This window comes from Rhamphochromis sp. 'chilingali', assembly GCF_963969265.1.
Source record: "Rhamphochromis sp. 'chilingali' genome assembly, chromosome: 18".
Lineage (NCBI taxonomy): Eukaryota > Metazoa > Chordata > Actinopteri > Cichliformes > Cichlidae > Rhamphochromis > Rhamphochromis sp. 'chilingali'.
The window spans coordinates 1,450,001-1,465,289 of NC_137945.1; the positions used below are offsets into that span (position 1 = coordinate 1,450,001).

General features: G+C 43.6%; 1 protein-coding gene across 2 annotated transcripts in view; it reads left to right on the top strand.

The window, feature by feature from the left end:
• Window positions 1-15,186, top strand: part of LOC308386165 (melanoma receptor tyrosine-protein kinase-like) — a 54,157-nt gene extending 38,971 nt beyond the window's left edge. The window contains exons 7-28 of one of the 2 annotated variants that reach the window (XR_013969738.1): window positions 800-941; window positions 1,094-1,207; window positions 1,279-1,405; window positions 1,641-1,714; window positions 1,839-1,929; window positions 2,312-2,511; window positions 2,597-2,729; window positions 3,538-3,628; window positions 4,115-4,272; window positions 4,381-4,413; window positions 5,540-5,684; window positions 5,839-5,961; window positions 6,133-6,231; window positions 6,481-6,666; window positions 7,372-7,527; window positions 7,672-7,747; window positions 8,371-8,517; window positions 8,807-8,904; window positions 10,151-10,285; window positions 10,564-10,654; window positions 10,793-13,562; window positions 13,642-15,186. Coding sequence is in view for 1 of the 2 variants with exons in the window: in XM_080865503.1 (XP_080721629.1) it covers window positions 800-941; window positions 1,094-1,207; window positions 1,279-1,405; window positions 1,641-1,714; window positions 1,839-1,929; window positions 2,312-2,511; window positions 2,597-2,729; window positions 3,538-3,628; window positions 4,115-4,272; window positions 4,381-4,413; window positions 5,540-5,684; window positions 5,839-5,961; window positions 6,133-6,231; window positions 6,481-6,666; window positions 7,372-7,527; window positions 7,672-7,747; window positions 8,371-8,517; window positions 8,807-8,904; window positions 10,151-10,285; window positions 10,564-10,654; window positions 10,793-11,136 (2,763 nt within the window). In the remaining variant the exon portion in view is untranslated. Of the gene's footprint in view, window positions 1-799; window positions 942-1,093; window positions 1,208-1,278; window positions 1,406-1,640; window positions 1,715-1,838; window positions 1,930-2,311; window positions 2,512-2,596; window positions 2,730-3,537; window positions 3,629-4,114; window positions 4,273-4,380; window positions 4,414-5,539; window positions 5,685-5,838; window positions 5,962-6,132; window positions 6,232-6,480; window positions 6,667-7,371; window positions 7,528-7,671; window positions 7,748-8,370; window positions 8,518-8,806; window positions 8,905-10,150; window positions 10,286-10,563; window positions 10,655-10,792 lie in introns of both variants that reach the window. The other variant, XM_080865503.1, reaches the window with a different exon arrangement.
• The last annotated feature ends 103 nt before the right edge of the window (window positions 15,187-15,289 follow it).

Consider the following 15,289-nt stretch of genomic DNA (forward strand, 5'->3'; position numbering starts at 1 on the left):
AGATCATTAAAAGATTCCGAGAATCTGGAGCGATCAGTAAAAATCAGTACTGGATAGACGTGAACTTCGGGGACTCAGACAGCACTGCATTAATAGCAGGTGTGATTGTGTGATGGAGATCAGTGACAGGTTTCACAGCTCAGCTCCACATCTGCAGATCAGAGCGCCATCATGCAGAGAAGAAGCTCCAGATGTGAACATGACATAAAACAGCTGATTTTTTTAATTCTGCATATTTTTCACACTTTCATGTTTCAGATCATCACACAGACTTTAATGTTAAAATAAAAAAAAGGTATCCAAACTTACCCGGGAAAAAGTAGTTTCTTCCGCCTCGTTAATTCATAAACTGTAATTAAACACATTTTTAGAAAGTTCAGCTGGACTAGCATCACCTGGGCCCAGCCTGCTGTGTGGCTGCTGAACTGGCCTGCCTACAGTCTAGACCTTGGGCCAGCTGAGAACATCTGGAACATCACAGAACCAGAAACAGGATGAACAAAGCCAGGACTGCTGAGCAGCTGGAATCCTTCATCAGAGCAGGACAGCTGCTGGCCTCAGCTCACAGACCTTTACATAGACCTGTTCTACCTTACAGATGTGTTCCTGCCATCAAATTTAAAATGAGCTCATATTTTTCTTATTTTCTCAGTTTAAAGATTTGATATGCGTTCTATGTTACAACTGTGTCGTGTCACAACTTTTTCAGAATTGATGTTTTAAAAAACTCGGGCTAAAAAACATCTTATTAAAAGACTAAATACAGGCTGTTTTCTCTGTCTGTCCTCGTGCTCTCCAGGCCTGCAGGGCTTTCAACGATGACGGAATCTGTAAAGACGCGTGTCCACCTTTGAAACGCTATGACTCCATACTTCATCAGGTGGTCGAAAACCCCAACGCCAAATTCACCTTTGGAGCGACCTGCGTCAAAGCCTGCCCACGTACGGACTTACACATAAGTCACATCATCCACCTGTGGTGGTGTCCCTGGAAGCCTCAGTGTGACAGGGTTGAAAACAATGTAGCTTCCAGCTAGAGACCTAAACATGGTCTTTGTCCTTAATGAGCTCTGTTTGCTTCTGGTTGGGTGTAGATAACTACGTGGTGACTGAAGGCTCGTGTGTTCGTTCCTGTAGCAACAGGATGTACGAGGTGAAGGAGAATGGAATCCAACGCTGCAAAGACTGTGACGGACCCTGTCCTAAAGGTAGAGAGCGCGCGAGTGAGAGACACCTGAGAATCAATCAAATCACCTGACCAGCTCTTTCTCTCCTGCAGCATGTGACGGGGTCAGGTTTGGCACTCTGATCAACACCATCGCTATCAACGCCTCCAACATTGACTTGTTTAAGGACTGCACCAAAATCAACGGCGACGTCGTCATCCTTGAATCCTCCTTCACTGGGTGAGGAGCTCCTCCCACTAAACATCACAGTGTTACACTGCGACTTCACGGTAGCTGGATGCTAACAGCATCATACCCACAGCCACACCTCAGCACATCGCCAACGCTCGCCTGTCATGAAACACAGGCTTCATTAAGTTAGCCTGACAGAAATAAATGACTTATTCATGTTCGGTGCAGTCAGCTGAGTAGGCCGTCCTCTGTGTCAATGACTTGTGCTGATTTGCCATTCCAGGGATCCACATTACAACATCCCACCCATGGAGCCCGAGAAGCTGGAGAACTTCAAGACAGTGAAGGAAATCACTGGTAGGTCTACAGCCTGAGAGCAATGGGAGTCACACTAACTGAATCTGTAGTTCGTTGCCCTCTGATTCATGGAGTTGTTAAAGTTTTGAAGATTGCAGCAACAACCAGTGTTTGTGTCGTCCAGGTTACCTGATGATTCAGTTCTGGCCCAAGAATCTGACATCTCTGTCTGTGTTTGAGAACCTGGAGATCATCAGAGGAAGAACGACATTCTCGTGAGTCTCACTGTCCAGAAATACCAGAAATATGTGAAATATGTGGGTTTTCTTTCCAAACTGATAACAGTTTACACCGAGGTTATAAAGGAACTATGACAACTAAACCTCTGAGCTATTCTGGGCCCATAAATCTGCTTGCATAATGGGTGGTTTCTTTTGCACTCTGACAAATGGAAGTGTAGCTCAACACTGGTTTCATATGTAGATATTTGGTCTGTGTTTCGTTTGACTTCAGACTTTACTCAGTATCAGTGTCAGCATGACATGATTTGGTAAGCGGAAGATGGTTGGTGGATGGATGGTTGTTGGACCAGCAAGAGTGCTGATGGTGGCTCTGTATTGTTTATGTACCCCCCTCTTATGGACTCTTGCTCTTCAGGAAACACAGTTTGGCCGTGGTGAGCTTGAAGCACCTGCGGTGGCTGGGTTTGCGCTCTCTGAAGGAGGTCAGTGCCGGAGTAGTGGCAGTGAAGAATAACCCCGAGTTATGTTATGTTTGGAAAGACCAGTGGGCCCACCTATTCAGATCAACCGACCAGACCATTAGCTTGTTGAACAACAGTCCCCCTGATGTGTGTGGTGAGTCAAGAGTTCACGTTCAGCACAGCTATTGAATGAACGAATGTCTGAGAAATAAGACAATATTCTTGTCTCTGCGACACAGAGAGGAACAATCAAACCTGTGACACGGAGTGTACAGATTTAGGCTGCTGGGGTCCAGGGCCCACCATGTGTTTGTCCTGCCGGCAATTCAACCGCAAGGGCCGCTGTGTGGTGTCTTGCAACCTGCTGCAAGGGTGAGTTATAGACTTTAAACATTAGTGAAGCAGTTGCTGTGTCTCTGTGAAGCCTTTTGTCAGGCTTCAAAACAGGCTTTCTGCTGTCCGTTTATATTCAGCCAGAAGCTGAATAAAGTAATCAGCTAAGATTAGCTAGCTTGATTAGCTAGCTCAACCATAAACTTTGTAGATACACAGACATGTATACGTGCTGAAAATATTTTAGGTTCTACATATATTTTTATTTAATACTAAATTTACAGAATCACTACACCCAGCACTCAGAGAACGGAGGTTACAGGCATAACCCCAAGCTAACCTGGCGCTGCTGCTAAATTTGGCTGCTACCTTAGCTGCTACCTAGTCTCTCAATATTCACACTCTACACAATTAATGTCACAAACACAGATGATACACAAACATCTAAAATCAAATAAACTTGTTCTACAGCACACACACATCCAGGTAAAAGTCATCATTGTCCCTGCAGTCACTACACTCCCAACATAAATACCAGTAATTCAGATGAGTGCAGGTTGCTCAGAAACAAATAAAAAAAGCTGAATTTCACTCATCAAAACTGGAGGAAATACTTGAAAATAGCTGCACAACAAGTCACCCCTGAACAGTTGTTTAGAAGGTTAGTTAATTATGAATTAATTCATTGTAACATGTGAGTCTGTGGGGCTGGACCCCCTGCTGGATACAGCCTTAAGTGGCTATTGGAGGAAATCCATAATTTCCATCAGTGCAGAAAACCGAGCTCTTGTTCCCCCGGTGAGCTTCTGCACACTGACTCTGGATCTTTCTCTGTGTCCTCCTGCAGGGAACCCAGAGAGGTGGAGGTAAATGGCAGCTGTGTCCAGTGTCACCCAGAGTGTCTGCTGCAAACCGGGTCGCTGACCTGCTCCGGACCGGTCAGTGCAGCTTCTACTGCTATTGTTGCCATTGTTGCTAGGAGGAGTGTACAGTATGAAATAGCATCGGACAGTCAAAGCATACAAGCAACTGTAACAGCTGCTGATTTTTCTAATTAATACTTCGTACTCTTCTTCAAGTCATGTCTGAACCTGAAAGTTCAAACTTTTTAAGGTTTTTCAAAGCAGATCTTTAAGATTTTGTGTATTAAAAACATATTTTTAGTTCTTTTTGAGATTTATATCAAAAATTAAGGTAAAAAGGGCATGATCAGTAGATGTTAAATTAATCCTGCAGAAAAATACAGGAGCAAGCGTGTTAACAACGGGACAGGAAACATGAGGAATCTGTAGATTTCGCTTTGAGAATGAAACATTTTTTGGCACATTTTGTTTTTCTGTAAATATTTTGGTCCTTGTACAAAGACAAAAATCATAAATCGTGGTTTAGAAAATGAACATCCCCATCATCATCCCCACCTGCAGGGCCCTGACAAGTGTTCCCAGTGTGCCCATGTTAAAGATGGCCCCCACTGCGTGCCACACTGCCCTCATGGTGTGCAGGGAGAGGGAGGCAAGTTGGTCTGGAAATACGCCGACAGAATGGGCCAGTGCCAGTCCTGCCACCAGAACTGCAGCGAGGGGTGAGGCGCATGCTGCTGAATCCCCGCTGAGGGTGTCGGCAGAGCAGCTGATATTAAACAGAGCGTCTAACATTGGATTTAAGATGTTTCGTGTCTGTGTGTCTGCAGGTGTTCTGGTCCTGGATTGTCTGGATGCAATGGGTAAAAATATATCTTTGGTTGTATCTTAACTGAAATCAACACAGAAAAGATGATGCCAAATAAACTTTTGCATTTCAACAATATATATATATGGGGCGTCTGTCTCTCATTCTCTCTCTCCTGCTGCTACTTCAATCATGAAACTGATCAGTGATCAGCTGATCGTCTCTCTTCTTTGTTTTTGGCCCACTTTGCACCAGAAAGAGGAAACCAGCAGCTGAACAACAGCAGCACGTTTAAGCTTGACTGTTGTTAGGATTTATTTAATATTACTTTCTACACCAGGATCTTTTTCTACGTAGCTGACGCTGGTAACTGTGCAGGGGCGGAGCTAGCAAAGTTTAGCCAGGGGGGCAGAGAGGGCATGAACAGGGAAAAGGGGGCACAAAGACATACTTTTCTTTCTTATTCTCATTTAAAATGTCGAGCTTTTAATAAATAATTATCCGAATCTTACAACCAAAGTTTTCATGTGATGTAAAATGTATAGAAGTCCATTACTGTATATAGTAACTGTTAAGTCTAATATACCCTAGTAAGCTATAGTGCTTTTTCCTTTGGGTACCATCTGTGCAGTCTGCAGTTTTGTTGAAGAAAGATGTTGAATCTGTTTAATTATTGTAGAAAAATAATTGATTTCTGTGCATTTTTTACACGCACATTAAATTAAAGTTGATTACGTCGATTAATCATGATGAGGTGGGGGGTGGTTCCCTTTTTTATTTTGCTGGGAGTTTGCAACCCCATTAGTTTGGTTATTTAATATTTCTGCTAAGTACTCTTTAAAATACCAGAATAGGGAGGATGGAGCAGGTTTAAGGTTATTAGATTGATCAGTTTTGCTGAACTATGAAATATTTTGGGTGCAGGGTATTTTTTTGCATACAGGTATAGCAGAATATTTTTTTACTTGAGTATGAACTTATACAAAATGCAGAAAGATATTTTAAAAAAAGTTTTACCGATTATAAAATGCACTGTATCAGATTTATATCAGTATCGGCCGATATTCAAATTTATGATATCGGTATAGGGAATAAAAAAGTGGTATCGTGCCATCTCCAGTTTGAACAGGACTCTATGACTCTGCATGCTGTCAGCATCATTTAACGCTCTCTCTTCACAGCTCTCTTGCACACTCTACACTGGCGGCCAGTGTGATTGGAGGGCTCCTGCTTCTCGTCATTGTGTCGCTGATCATCTTTGTGTTGCTACGACGAATGCAAATTAAGAGGAAGCGAACTGTACGCCGCCTGCTGCAGGAGAGAGAGGTGAAGACTCAGCTTTTCATTCTGCATTTAAAACGTGATCGATAGTAAAATGAATGCATTAATGATGAACCTGGGTTTGATTTGGTTGGTAGCTCTAAAATATGAACTGAAGTCTCTCTACATATGATGCTATTGGATGACTTTTGTCATTTAGCTGGTGGAGCCGCTGACCCCCAGTGGTCAGGCACCTAACCAGGCACTGCTGAGGATCCTGAAGGAGACCGAGTTTAAGAAGGTCAGGGTGCTCGGCTCCGGCGCCTTTGGGACGGTGTACAAGGTAAATATGTTTGATACAAGAGAATGATCCCCTCATGGTGGTACTTTAAATGTTTAGTCATGTGAGTGCAGCAGAGGAAATGCTGCTGTCATCCAACACTTGAGACTTGAACGCACCACAGCCCAGTCGCACTCCTGCTAGTTGGACAGAATAAAGTGTTTGTTTGTTTAGGGTTTGTGGATCCCTGAAGGCGAGAATGTGAAGATCCCAGTAGCCATCAAAGTTCTCAGAGAGGCCACGTCACCAAAAGCCAACCAAGAAGTCCTGGATGTAAGACTCCTCTGTGTGCTTCTTCTTTTTCCTGCTATACAAACACATTGTTAGTGACTGTTAAGTATTTTGTGTCTTGAATTTTAAGTCGCTCCACCAAATATCTTCTTACATTTAAGTGGTTTAAAAAAGTTGGATCTTAATCTTGAGCTGATTAAAGGGCGCACTGAAGTTAAAAATGCTCCACAGCTGCATCTGTAGCTCAGACTTTCCCGTGGATGTTTCTCAGTAACACTGCTGTCTGTGTAGGAAGCGTATGTGATGGCGAGTGTGGATCACCCTCATGTGTGCCGCCTGCTGGGAATCTGCCTGACATCATCAGTCCAGCTGGTTACTCAGCTGATGCCGTACGGCTGCTTGCTGGACTATGTCCGGCACCACAGGGATAGCATTGGGGCGCAGTGGCTGCTCAACTGGTGTGTCCAGATTGCTAAGGTGAGTAAATGAGGTCAGCAAGACCTCCTCTAAGGAGAAACTCTCCTGCCTGAGGCGCCAGCTCAGTGTGCAGCTCTCTTTAAGCCTGCTGAGGCCCATTAATGCAAACACAAGAAACCGTGTGCTAATCTGTTTAGTCCGTTTTAAGTCTGATTTGGATTTTTAAGTGCTGGGAAAATCACAAGGTACAAGGTCAGAGGCTCACAGTGAAACCTGATGAGAGCAGTCTCCATTCATAAAGTGTGCTGATGGGATCGTGGGTGCTGAATATGGAGCTGATGGCAGGAGAAAAACGGGAAAACCTCAGAGATAGTTCATGGATGCAGTGAAGGAGGACGTGCAAAAAGCTGGTGTGACAGATGAGGATGCTGGGAGAGGGGGAGATGGGGGCAGATGAGCTGCTCTGGCGCCCCCTAAAGGCAGCAGCCTGAAGAAGTTAAACAAAAACAAACAATTTACACAGATGAGTTACAGTCATTTACACATTTTTGTATGAGGCTGTAAACATGTTTATTTCTGCTGTAACTTTTGACATTTTTACACGTGGATCTGTGGACACTGAACGATTGTTGGAGTCAGCATCACCTGCAGTTTCTGGACTTCATTTCTTTTGCAGAGATACTGGTGCTGCAGCCCAGCCAGTTATCACACAGCTGGTTTTACTCATACTGAAAACTTGTGTGCATGCATGACGTTTGTGTGCAGGGGATGAACTACCTGGAGGAGCGTCACCTGGTGCATCGTGACCTGGCTGCAAGGAACGTCCTTTTGAAGAGTCCTAACCACGTCAAGATCACCGACTTCGGCCTTGCCAAGCTTCTGACGGCAGATGAGAAGGAATATCACGCTGATGGAGGAAAGGTGTGTTTTCATGTGGATGGCACTCGGAGACGAGCTGATTTCTATCAGGACAAAACCACAAAAGACTAAATCAGACAGGATGTTGATGTTGTTAAAATGTTCCTCACCTGTCTGTGTGTGTTTGTCTTCCTCTGTTTAACGCAGGTTCCCATTAAGTGGATGGCATTAGAGTCGATCCTCCAGTGGACTTACACCCATCAGAGTGATGTCTGGAGTTATGGTGGGTCAATCTGTGGCTCTCTAGCCTGCACAAGGCCCACTGGGTACTTGTTTCACTACACCTGAAAAAGTTATTTTCTTACTGTGACATAAAAAGACAGCTGTTCTATCACAGCTGGGATAGGCTCCACCCACGACACTGAATTTGATAAGTGGAAGCATAAAGTATCATGAGGTAGCCCTCCATAAAGAATCGTCTGCTTTATTGTCTATTTTACTTTGAATGGAAACATTAAAATTGAAACCATTAACATGCTGTTGTCTTGTGTATGACCTGACACAAGAGGTCGACCATAAACTCCTAAAATGCTCTCTGATGTCATAGATCCAGTGAGCATTAGAGTGATCTTCTCATAGATTTCAGTCTGACAGGACTGCCCCCTCCTGGGCATTTGAAAGAAAAACGGTTCAGGTTCAAGATGCTTACTTACTGATTCACCGTTCGAACCCCAGAACATATTTCTGTCTTTTATATACATGCAAATAAAAATGATCATTATCATTAAAATTCTCATCAGGAACAAACCCTCCTTGAACTCATGTTGTTTACTTCATCGTGTCTGTTGTTGTGTGACGGAGGTTTTACCGAGCACTGAGTCTGCTCTAACAGTCGATGGTCTGCAGGTGTGACGGTGTGGGAGATCATGACGTTCGGCTCCAAGCCATACGACGGCATCCCGGCCAGCGAGATCGCCACGGTGCTGGGGAGAGGCGAGCGGCTGCCTCAGCCCCCCATCTGCACCATCGATGTCTACATGATCATGGTCAAATGTAAGACGAGACGCAGGTGGTGCTGGTAGAAAAATTGCGCCTTGATGGGAACATGAAGGTGTCAAACTTTTAAATAGTTATGGCGCTTTTTCACAAAAAACTCATCATGTCTCCAAATCGGGCGTCTGTTTGTCTTACAATGGCTCCAGGCTACGGTCTAAATTTCATGAAGTCAGACAAAAAAATTCTACATCAAGTACTAAAAGTTCTTTGGTATGACGAACACGAATATAGCCTGGAGCAGCTCAGCTGTACAGAAGACTGAAAATCATCCACTTTGCTTCTGCAGGCTGGATGATCGACCCGTCCAGTCGGCCCAGGTTCAAAGAGCTGATGGTGGAGTTCTCCAAGATGGCCAGCGACCCGTCCAGATACCTGGTCATACAGGTAAACCAGGGATTTCATGTCATTTACTTGTATAATAACACTTATAAAAAGATTTTCTTCACTGAGGGTTGGTAATATGGAGATCCTGTACCGTCTGACTGTCCAGATATTTTCTACATGTAATAATATTAATATTGTCTTATTTCTCAGACATTTGTTCATTCAAAAGCTGTGCTGAACGTGAACTCTTGACTCACCACACACATCAGGGGGACTGTTGTTAAACAAGCTAATGGTCTGATCGGTCGAATATTTGTGACATTTGTGAGAAATCATTTACGCTCATAGGACTCAGTGTTTCTGTATGGAGCTAAATCACTTGGTCAGCAATCAGTTCTATTATTAACAATCCAAAAATATTTACATTTTAACCTTAACAATAATCTACTTTTATAGTAATCAAAAAACTACAGGAATAAACCAAAACCTTCTTACTGAAAATGAAAGAAGGAAGCTGACACTTAACCTAATTAACCTAATTAATAAGTTAACTGATTAGAAAAAGATAAAGCATTTCTACTTCTAATGATCACATTTAACTCAGTTTTTCCTGTTTTGAAAATGAAGATATTAGAAAAATAAAACAATTTTGTTTTCATATGGAAAACCGTCCATCGTCTTTTCTTTTTGTTTCCTCTTGAATGCGCTGGCATATGATGAATTAAAGTATGATACAATTAGTTTTTTAAATGTAAAGAACCAAATTCTGATCACAGTACGGGGTGCACGTGGAGAATATGTCACGATCTGGATCATTCAGACACAAAACAGGAATAAATTTAATCCAGGAGAAAAAGTATTTTAGAAATATCTACAGCTGAGATTTTTTTTATGAAACCACATGAACATAGTTGAATTATTAGACCCGACAAACATCATATCATCAGTTCATCTCTTTACTTCCTGTTTATTAGAGAATTAAGCAGTTTGGGATCAACGTGTGTTCTAACTCATACTCACACGGTGAATATAGATGAGTAAACTGTTAAAATGAAATAATATTAGTATTTATTAACTGCACAGAACTAACAGGGAATGTAAAGTTTCGGTGTGTAGAAAGAAGCGGTTCAAAAGAAACACGAGAAAATGATTTCAAACAAACTTCCAATAAATGCAAAGCTGTTTCTCTTTGGTTTCAATCCAGAAGATGATCATTATAATAAAAATGAACGAGCAATAATGATCGTCTTTAAAGAAAAAAACTGTTACATAGCATAAACTCGACTACATTAATTATTTTTGTCAGGGGGACCTGCCAAGTCCGTCAGACAGCAGGTTTTACTCTCGTCTGCTGAGCACCGACGACACCGAGGACGTTATTGACCCGGACGAATACCTGCTGCCCTACAGAGGCATGGGTAACCATAAGGACCGGCCCATGGTATGGACACACACACCTATTGTAGTCTAATCTAGTCTAAAGACACATTGTTACATGTCTATATGTTTTATCAAACATTTTAGTAAGTGTTACATGAAAAAACATTGTGCTTAAGAAAGTGTTCGGCGCCCCCTGGTGACCCAAGTAAATGTAAACCGTCTACTTCCACTCGCCATAAGTGGCCAGAAGTACAGCTATTTATTTCCTCTGTGTTTCATTCTAATGAACGTGCTTTGATGAAACAGAGGTGTTTCATTGATTCTCTTCGTTCGTGTCAGAATGGTCATCCGGCCGGAGAGAACAGCCTCGCCCTGCGGTACATCACCGATCCCACTGACAGCGCACTGGAAAAGGACTTCATCGACCACGGTATCCATCATCAAACATAACTCAGACCAGTGACAAATAATTAGGAGATGTAAATCAATTAATAGCCAGACAGCAAACTGTCTTCATGACAGAAAATTAATTAATACCTAAACAGCATTTTCCTGCTCTGTCTTCCAGAGTACATGAACCAGAGTGTGAGTGAGACCAGCCAGAGCAGCCGGCTCTCCAAGGTTTTAAACCCTAATTATGAGGACCTGAGCCTGGGCTGGGGCCCACTTCCCCACCCGCTGGAGGATCTGAACACCTCCCAAGTGCCCTATGGACCTGAATACCTGAACGCGTCCTTCAAACTGCGCCCTCTGGTGACCAGTCACAGCCTTGATAATCCAGACTACCAGGCTGACTTCCTGCCTCAGACCATTAAAGATGCAACGTTAGCGGAGAACCATCTGTTCCTCCCAGCAGCAGAGAACCTCGAGTATCTGGGTGTGGGCGGCGCTCTACATGCTCCTGTCCGCTAGGGGACAGCAGCACTCGGGCTGTCAGACTGAAGCTGTGCTCTACTTTCATTCAAGCTGCCCACAGGAATTAATTGTTTTACAGTCAGTTCTTCAGGAAACACTGACTTGAGCAGAGGCAGCACTTCATCCAGACCGACAGCCTCAGACTCACAATTGATGTTTGCAAGTTTGCTTGACTGGTAGGACCAAAGGACTTGGTTTAAGCTCTGCAGCTCCTGAACGAGTTTCTTTAACAGTCTCAGTCTGACTAAAACCTTCTGTTTGACTTGAAATACTCTGAATGAACTTTTATTGTATAAAGTGTATAAAGTTATGAATTCTTTGCTTTACTTGACAAGAATGAGCCAAATCATGATTTCCTGTTAACCACTACTGCTCGTGTCTGTGTATCACTGTTGATAGTGTAAATTTATGGAAGTTGAGAGGCTGTCTGCAGGTACTGAACCTTTGTCAGCTTTTCCTTTTCAAGAGAATAGTTTTCATATTTATAGAAACGATGATGATCGGGACTTTAATGTGTTAGAGGAACATGGATGATGAAGATGTGCCCAACAACGAACAATAAAGAGCATCTGACCAGAGTGGGAGCAGTTTGGAGTGAGTCTCGAGCGTCCAGACAGAAAAACTTTTCAATCTATCAAATTTAGATCCAACTTTTACAGCTCACAGTGCTGAACGGGTTGTTTTTAGTTTGAATATTCCAAAAAATCAACCCAAGTTTTATCGACAATGCTGAGTTATTGTCATTGTTGTGGTGCATCGGTTACTGAGGGCCCCTCATAGATGATGGCTTGACGTTCGAGTCCCTGTTTGGCTGGAGCCTCTCTGTGACATAGGTGTAAACTGGCTGTAGTGGTGGAAAGCATAAAGTACTACATGAATGTGTCTTGTAGCGTAGAAGGCTTTGAGTTAAAAAAAACAACTGCTGCTTTTTAAGGCAGTAGTGTTTAGAATTAATCAGCTAATTTCTCTGTGCTTGAACTCATTTGGAGACATATCATGTAAATTATGACCTTTGACAGCCTTCAGCCTCCATAGAGAACCACACTGAATGTCTGTATATGTGATGTGACTCGGTTTGGCTTTAACTGTGGTTAGATGTGAACTCGGGTGTGAATTCAGTTTTCTTTAGCTGACCTGCTAACAGGTTACATTCACTGTTTTCTTGTTTGACACTGAATGAAGTTAAATATCTGCAGGATATTTATCTAAGGTTTATTTAGAGCAAAATTCCACAAATGTCAGCACCAATCTTTTAGAGTTCGTAGGTGGAAAACGTGGGAATGCTCAGTGTGGTCTCAGAATAAGGTGTTGCCTCAGGTGGGAGGTGTTTTGTAGTGTAAGGTTGAGACCTTAATACAAAGAGATGATATAAATATATTCCTGCCCTCACCTATGGGCATAAACTGTGGGTATCACAATAATAAGGGAGTCGAGCTCAGCCTAATGTGGGTGTTAGTTTCCCCAACATCTGCCAGAGTCTCCTGAAGTCCAAGTGACTTATGGATCTGAGTGGATATCCTCATGCCTGCCAGCTCTGTGACTGTGCACACATGTTGTGTTGTGTCCATCTCTAAGTTTCAGAGTATGTTCACCACTTAAGAGATAAAATAACAACCTGAGCAGCTACTACTCCATAATGGAAGGATCCAGACGTGCTTGTGTCATCTGACTGTTTATACCCAGGAAGCAGTGGGGAGTCTCTTGGCTGGATTAGGAATATAACATTATTCCTGTGGAAGAGCTGGAAGTGGTGGAAATGGAGAGGAAGGTCTGGGCATGTCTGCTGAGACTGCTGCCCCAACATCTGGATGCTGACAAGCAGTGGAAAGTGGATGGATGGAGGAATGTAACCATGATGAATATGATGGATGGACAGGAAAGACTCTGAGAAAACTTCAAACTAAAAGATCATAAGAAGAGAACAGAAACCAAACCATTCATGTACATGTTGCTTCTATGTGATTAACCTCACTGCTATTTCAGCCAATATTGAGTGAGTGGTGTTCTTTGCCTCTCGCAGATCAGGGTTCACTGAGTAAACATTGCTGGGTTTTCATAAAAAATGTAAACTAAAACTTTATTTAATACATCGGAAAGACCTACATGTAAAATATGAGCTTTTCGTGACATTGATTTTAGTTTTTGATCATTTATGGAGTGTGATGACAGCTGCCATGTTGTGTCTCCACTCTAACAGTCACTCGATTATCAGTTATATTATTTTCACTTCAGAGACACTGGCACATGTCCCTGCATGAACCATGTAAATGATCCGGCTGATAAATGGGGACCTTGTCTCTGTTGTGTTCTGTGCTGGTTTGTTGTGGATTCTGTGACCCCCTCTGAGTCCAGAGCAAGCTTTTCCTCCATCATCCAGGGGTGGAGTCATGATTCCCGCCCTTCATCATCCTCATTAAACACAGGTAGTTAAGGACCAGCTCGAGCATCCAGTCTAAACCTGATAGTCTGCTCCTGCTAATGCTTTTGTCTCCCTGTTCCCAGCATCACCTCCCCTACCTGAGGAGGGAGTTACTCACCTTTACAGCTTACCTGCTTCCTCAGAGCTGGTCCTCTTCCTTCTGGAACACACTTCCTTTGTATCCTGGTCTTCAGGGATCCTCTCCCTGCGAGTAAAAAGAAACAGTGGCAGAAGGATTCTCTCCTGCAATGATCAAACCTTATTTGAGTAGCTTTGTTGTGAGAAATAAAAGCCTTGTGACTGTGAACGCCGTGTCTGTCATTTTGCCTTGTCCTGAGTGGCCCGCACCTCTTCAATGGCTTCCTGAGTGAAGACATCACAGCTTCCACAGGGTGAGAGGCAGGTACATCCTGGACAGGTCGTCACTCTGATGCAGGGCTAACCATTCACAGCTATGGGCAAGAACCACCAGTGAACCTAACCCCACCAACTGCATGCGTTTGGAAAATAATTATTTTGTGTTATCACTCATCCTGAAAGAAAGTTTAAAGTCGAATCTCTAACCATCCCCTGAATCCATCCTGGCAGCTCGTTCCACATGAGCGGTGTCTGAAAGCTCTAAAACGTCTAATAACTACAAGTAAGTTGGCAGTGTGAGAAAGAAGAGCTCTAATGGGTGATATGGTACTATAAGTTTGACACCTAGGGTCTCAAAATAATGAGACACTGAAGAACATGTGGACACTCGCTCAAAGTAGGCCCATGATAATGATCAGCAAGATGAAATTAGCTAATACTAAAATATTCAACACTGCTACAATCTAACTGTAAAAACAATGGATATTTACAATAAAGGATGTTTGAGCAAAAAGAAAACGAGTGAAACTGGATCTGTGCTGTCATATGTATTCATCAAAGAATCTCCATCCATCCATCTTCATCCGCTTTATCCGAGGCCGGGTCGCGGGGGCAGCAGCCTAAGCAGAGAGGCCCAGACCTCCCTCTCCCCAGCCACCTCCTCCAGCTTATCCGGGGGAATACCAAGGCGTTCCCAGGCCAGCCGAGAGATATAATCTCTCCAGCGTGTCCTGGGTCTGCCCCGGGGCCTCCTCCTGGTGGGACATGCCCGGAACACCTCACCCAGGAGGCGCCCAGGAGGCATCCTCATCAGATGCCCGAACCACCTCAGCTGGCTCCTTTCGATGTGGAGCAGCAGCGGCTCTACTCTGAGCCCCTCCTGGATGGCCGAACTTCTCACCCTATCTCTAAGGGAGAGGCCAGCCACCCTTCGGAGGAAGCTTATTTACGCTGCTTCCTTCTCCCATCACTCGCGAACAAGACCCCGAGATACTTGAACTCCTCCACTTGGGGCAGGAACTCATCTCCGACCCGGAGTGGGCACTCCACCCTTTTCCGGCTGAGAACCACGGCCTCAGATTTGGAGGTGCTGATCCTCATTCCCGCTGCTTCACACTCGGCTGCGAACCGTTCCAGTGCGAGCTGGAGGCCCTCACCCGATGAAGCCAACAGAACCACATCATCCGCAAAAAGCAAAGAATCTCATGTGCCGTTATTATTATTATTATGTGTGGGGTCACTGTTCTCTCTGAAGTCGTTCCATCTCGCATTAAACTTCACTGAAGTCCAGCTTCAATATCCTCCAAGGAACTTTTGACGGGAATCAAAGAAAGAAACTGTAACCTGCTCAAAGTTCAGTCTTCTTTCTTTAAA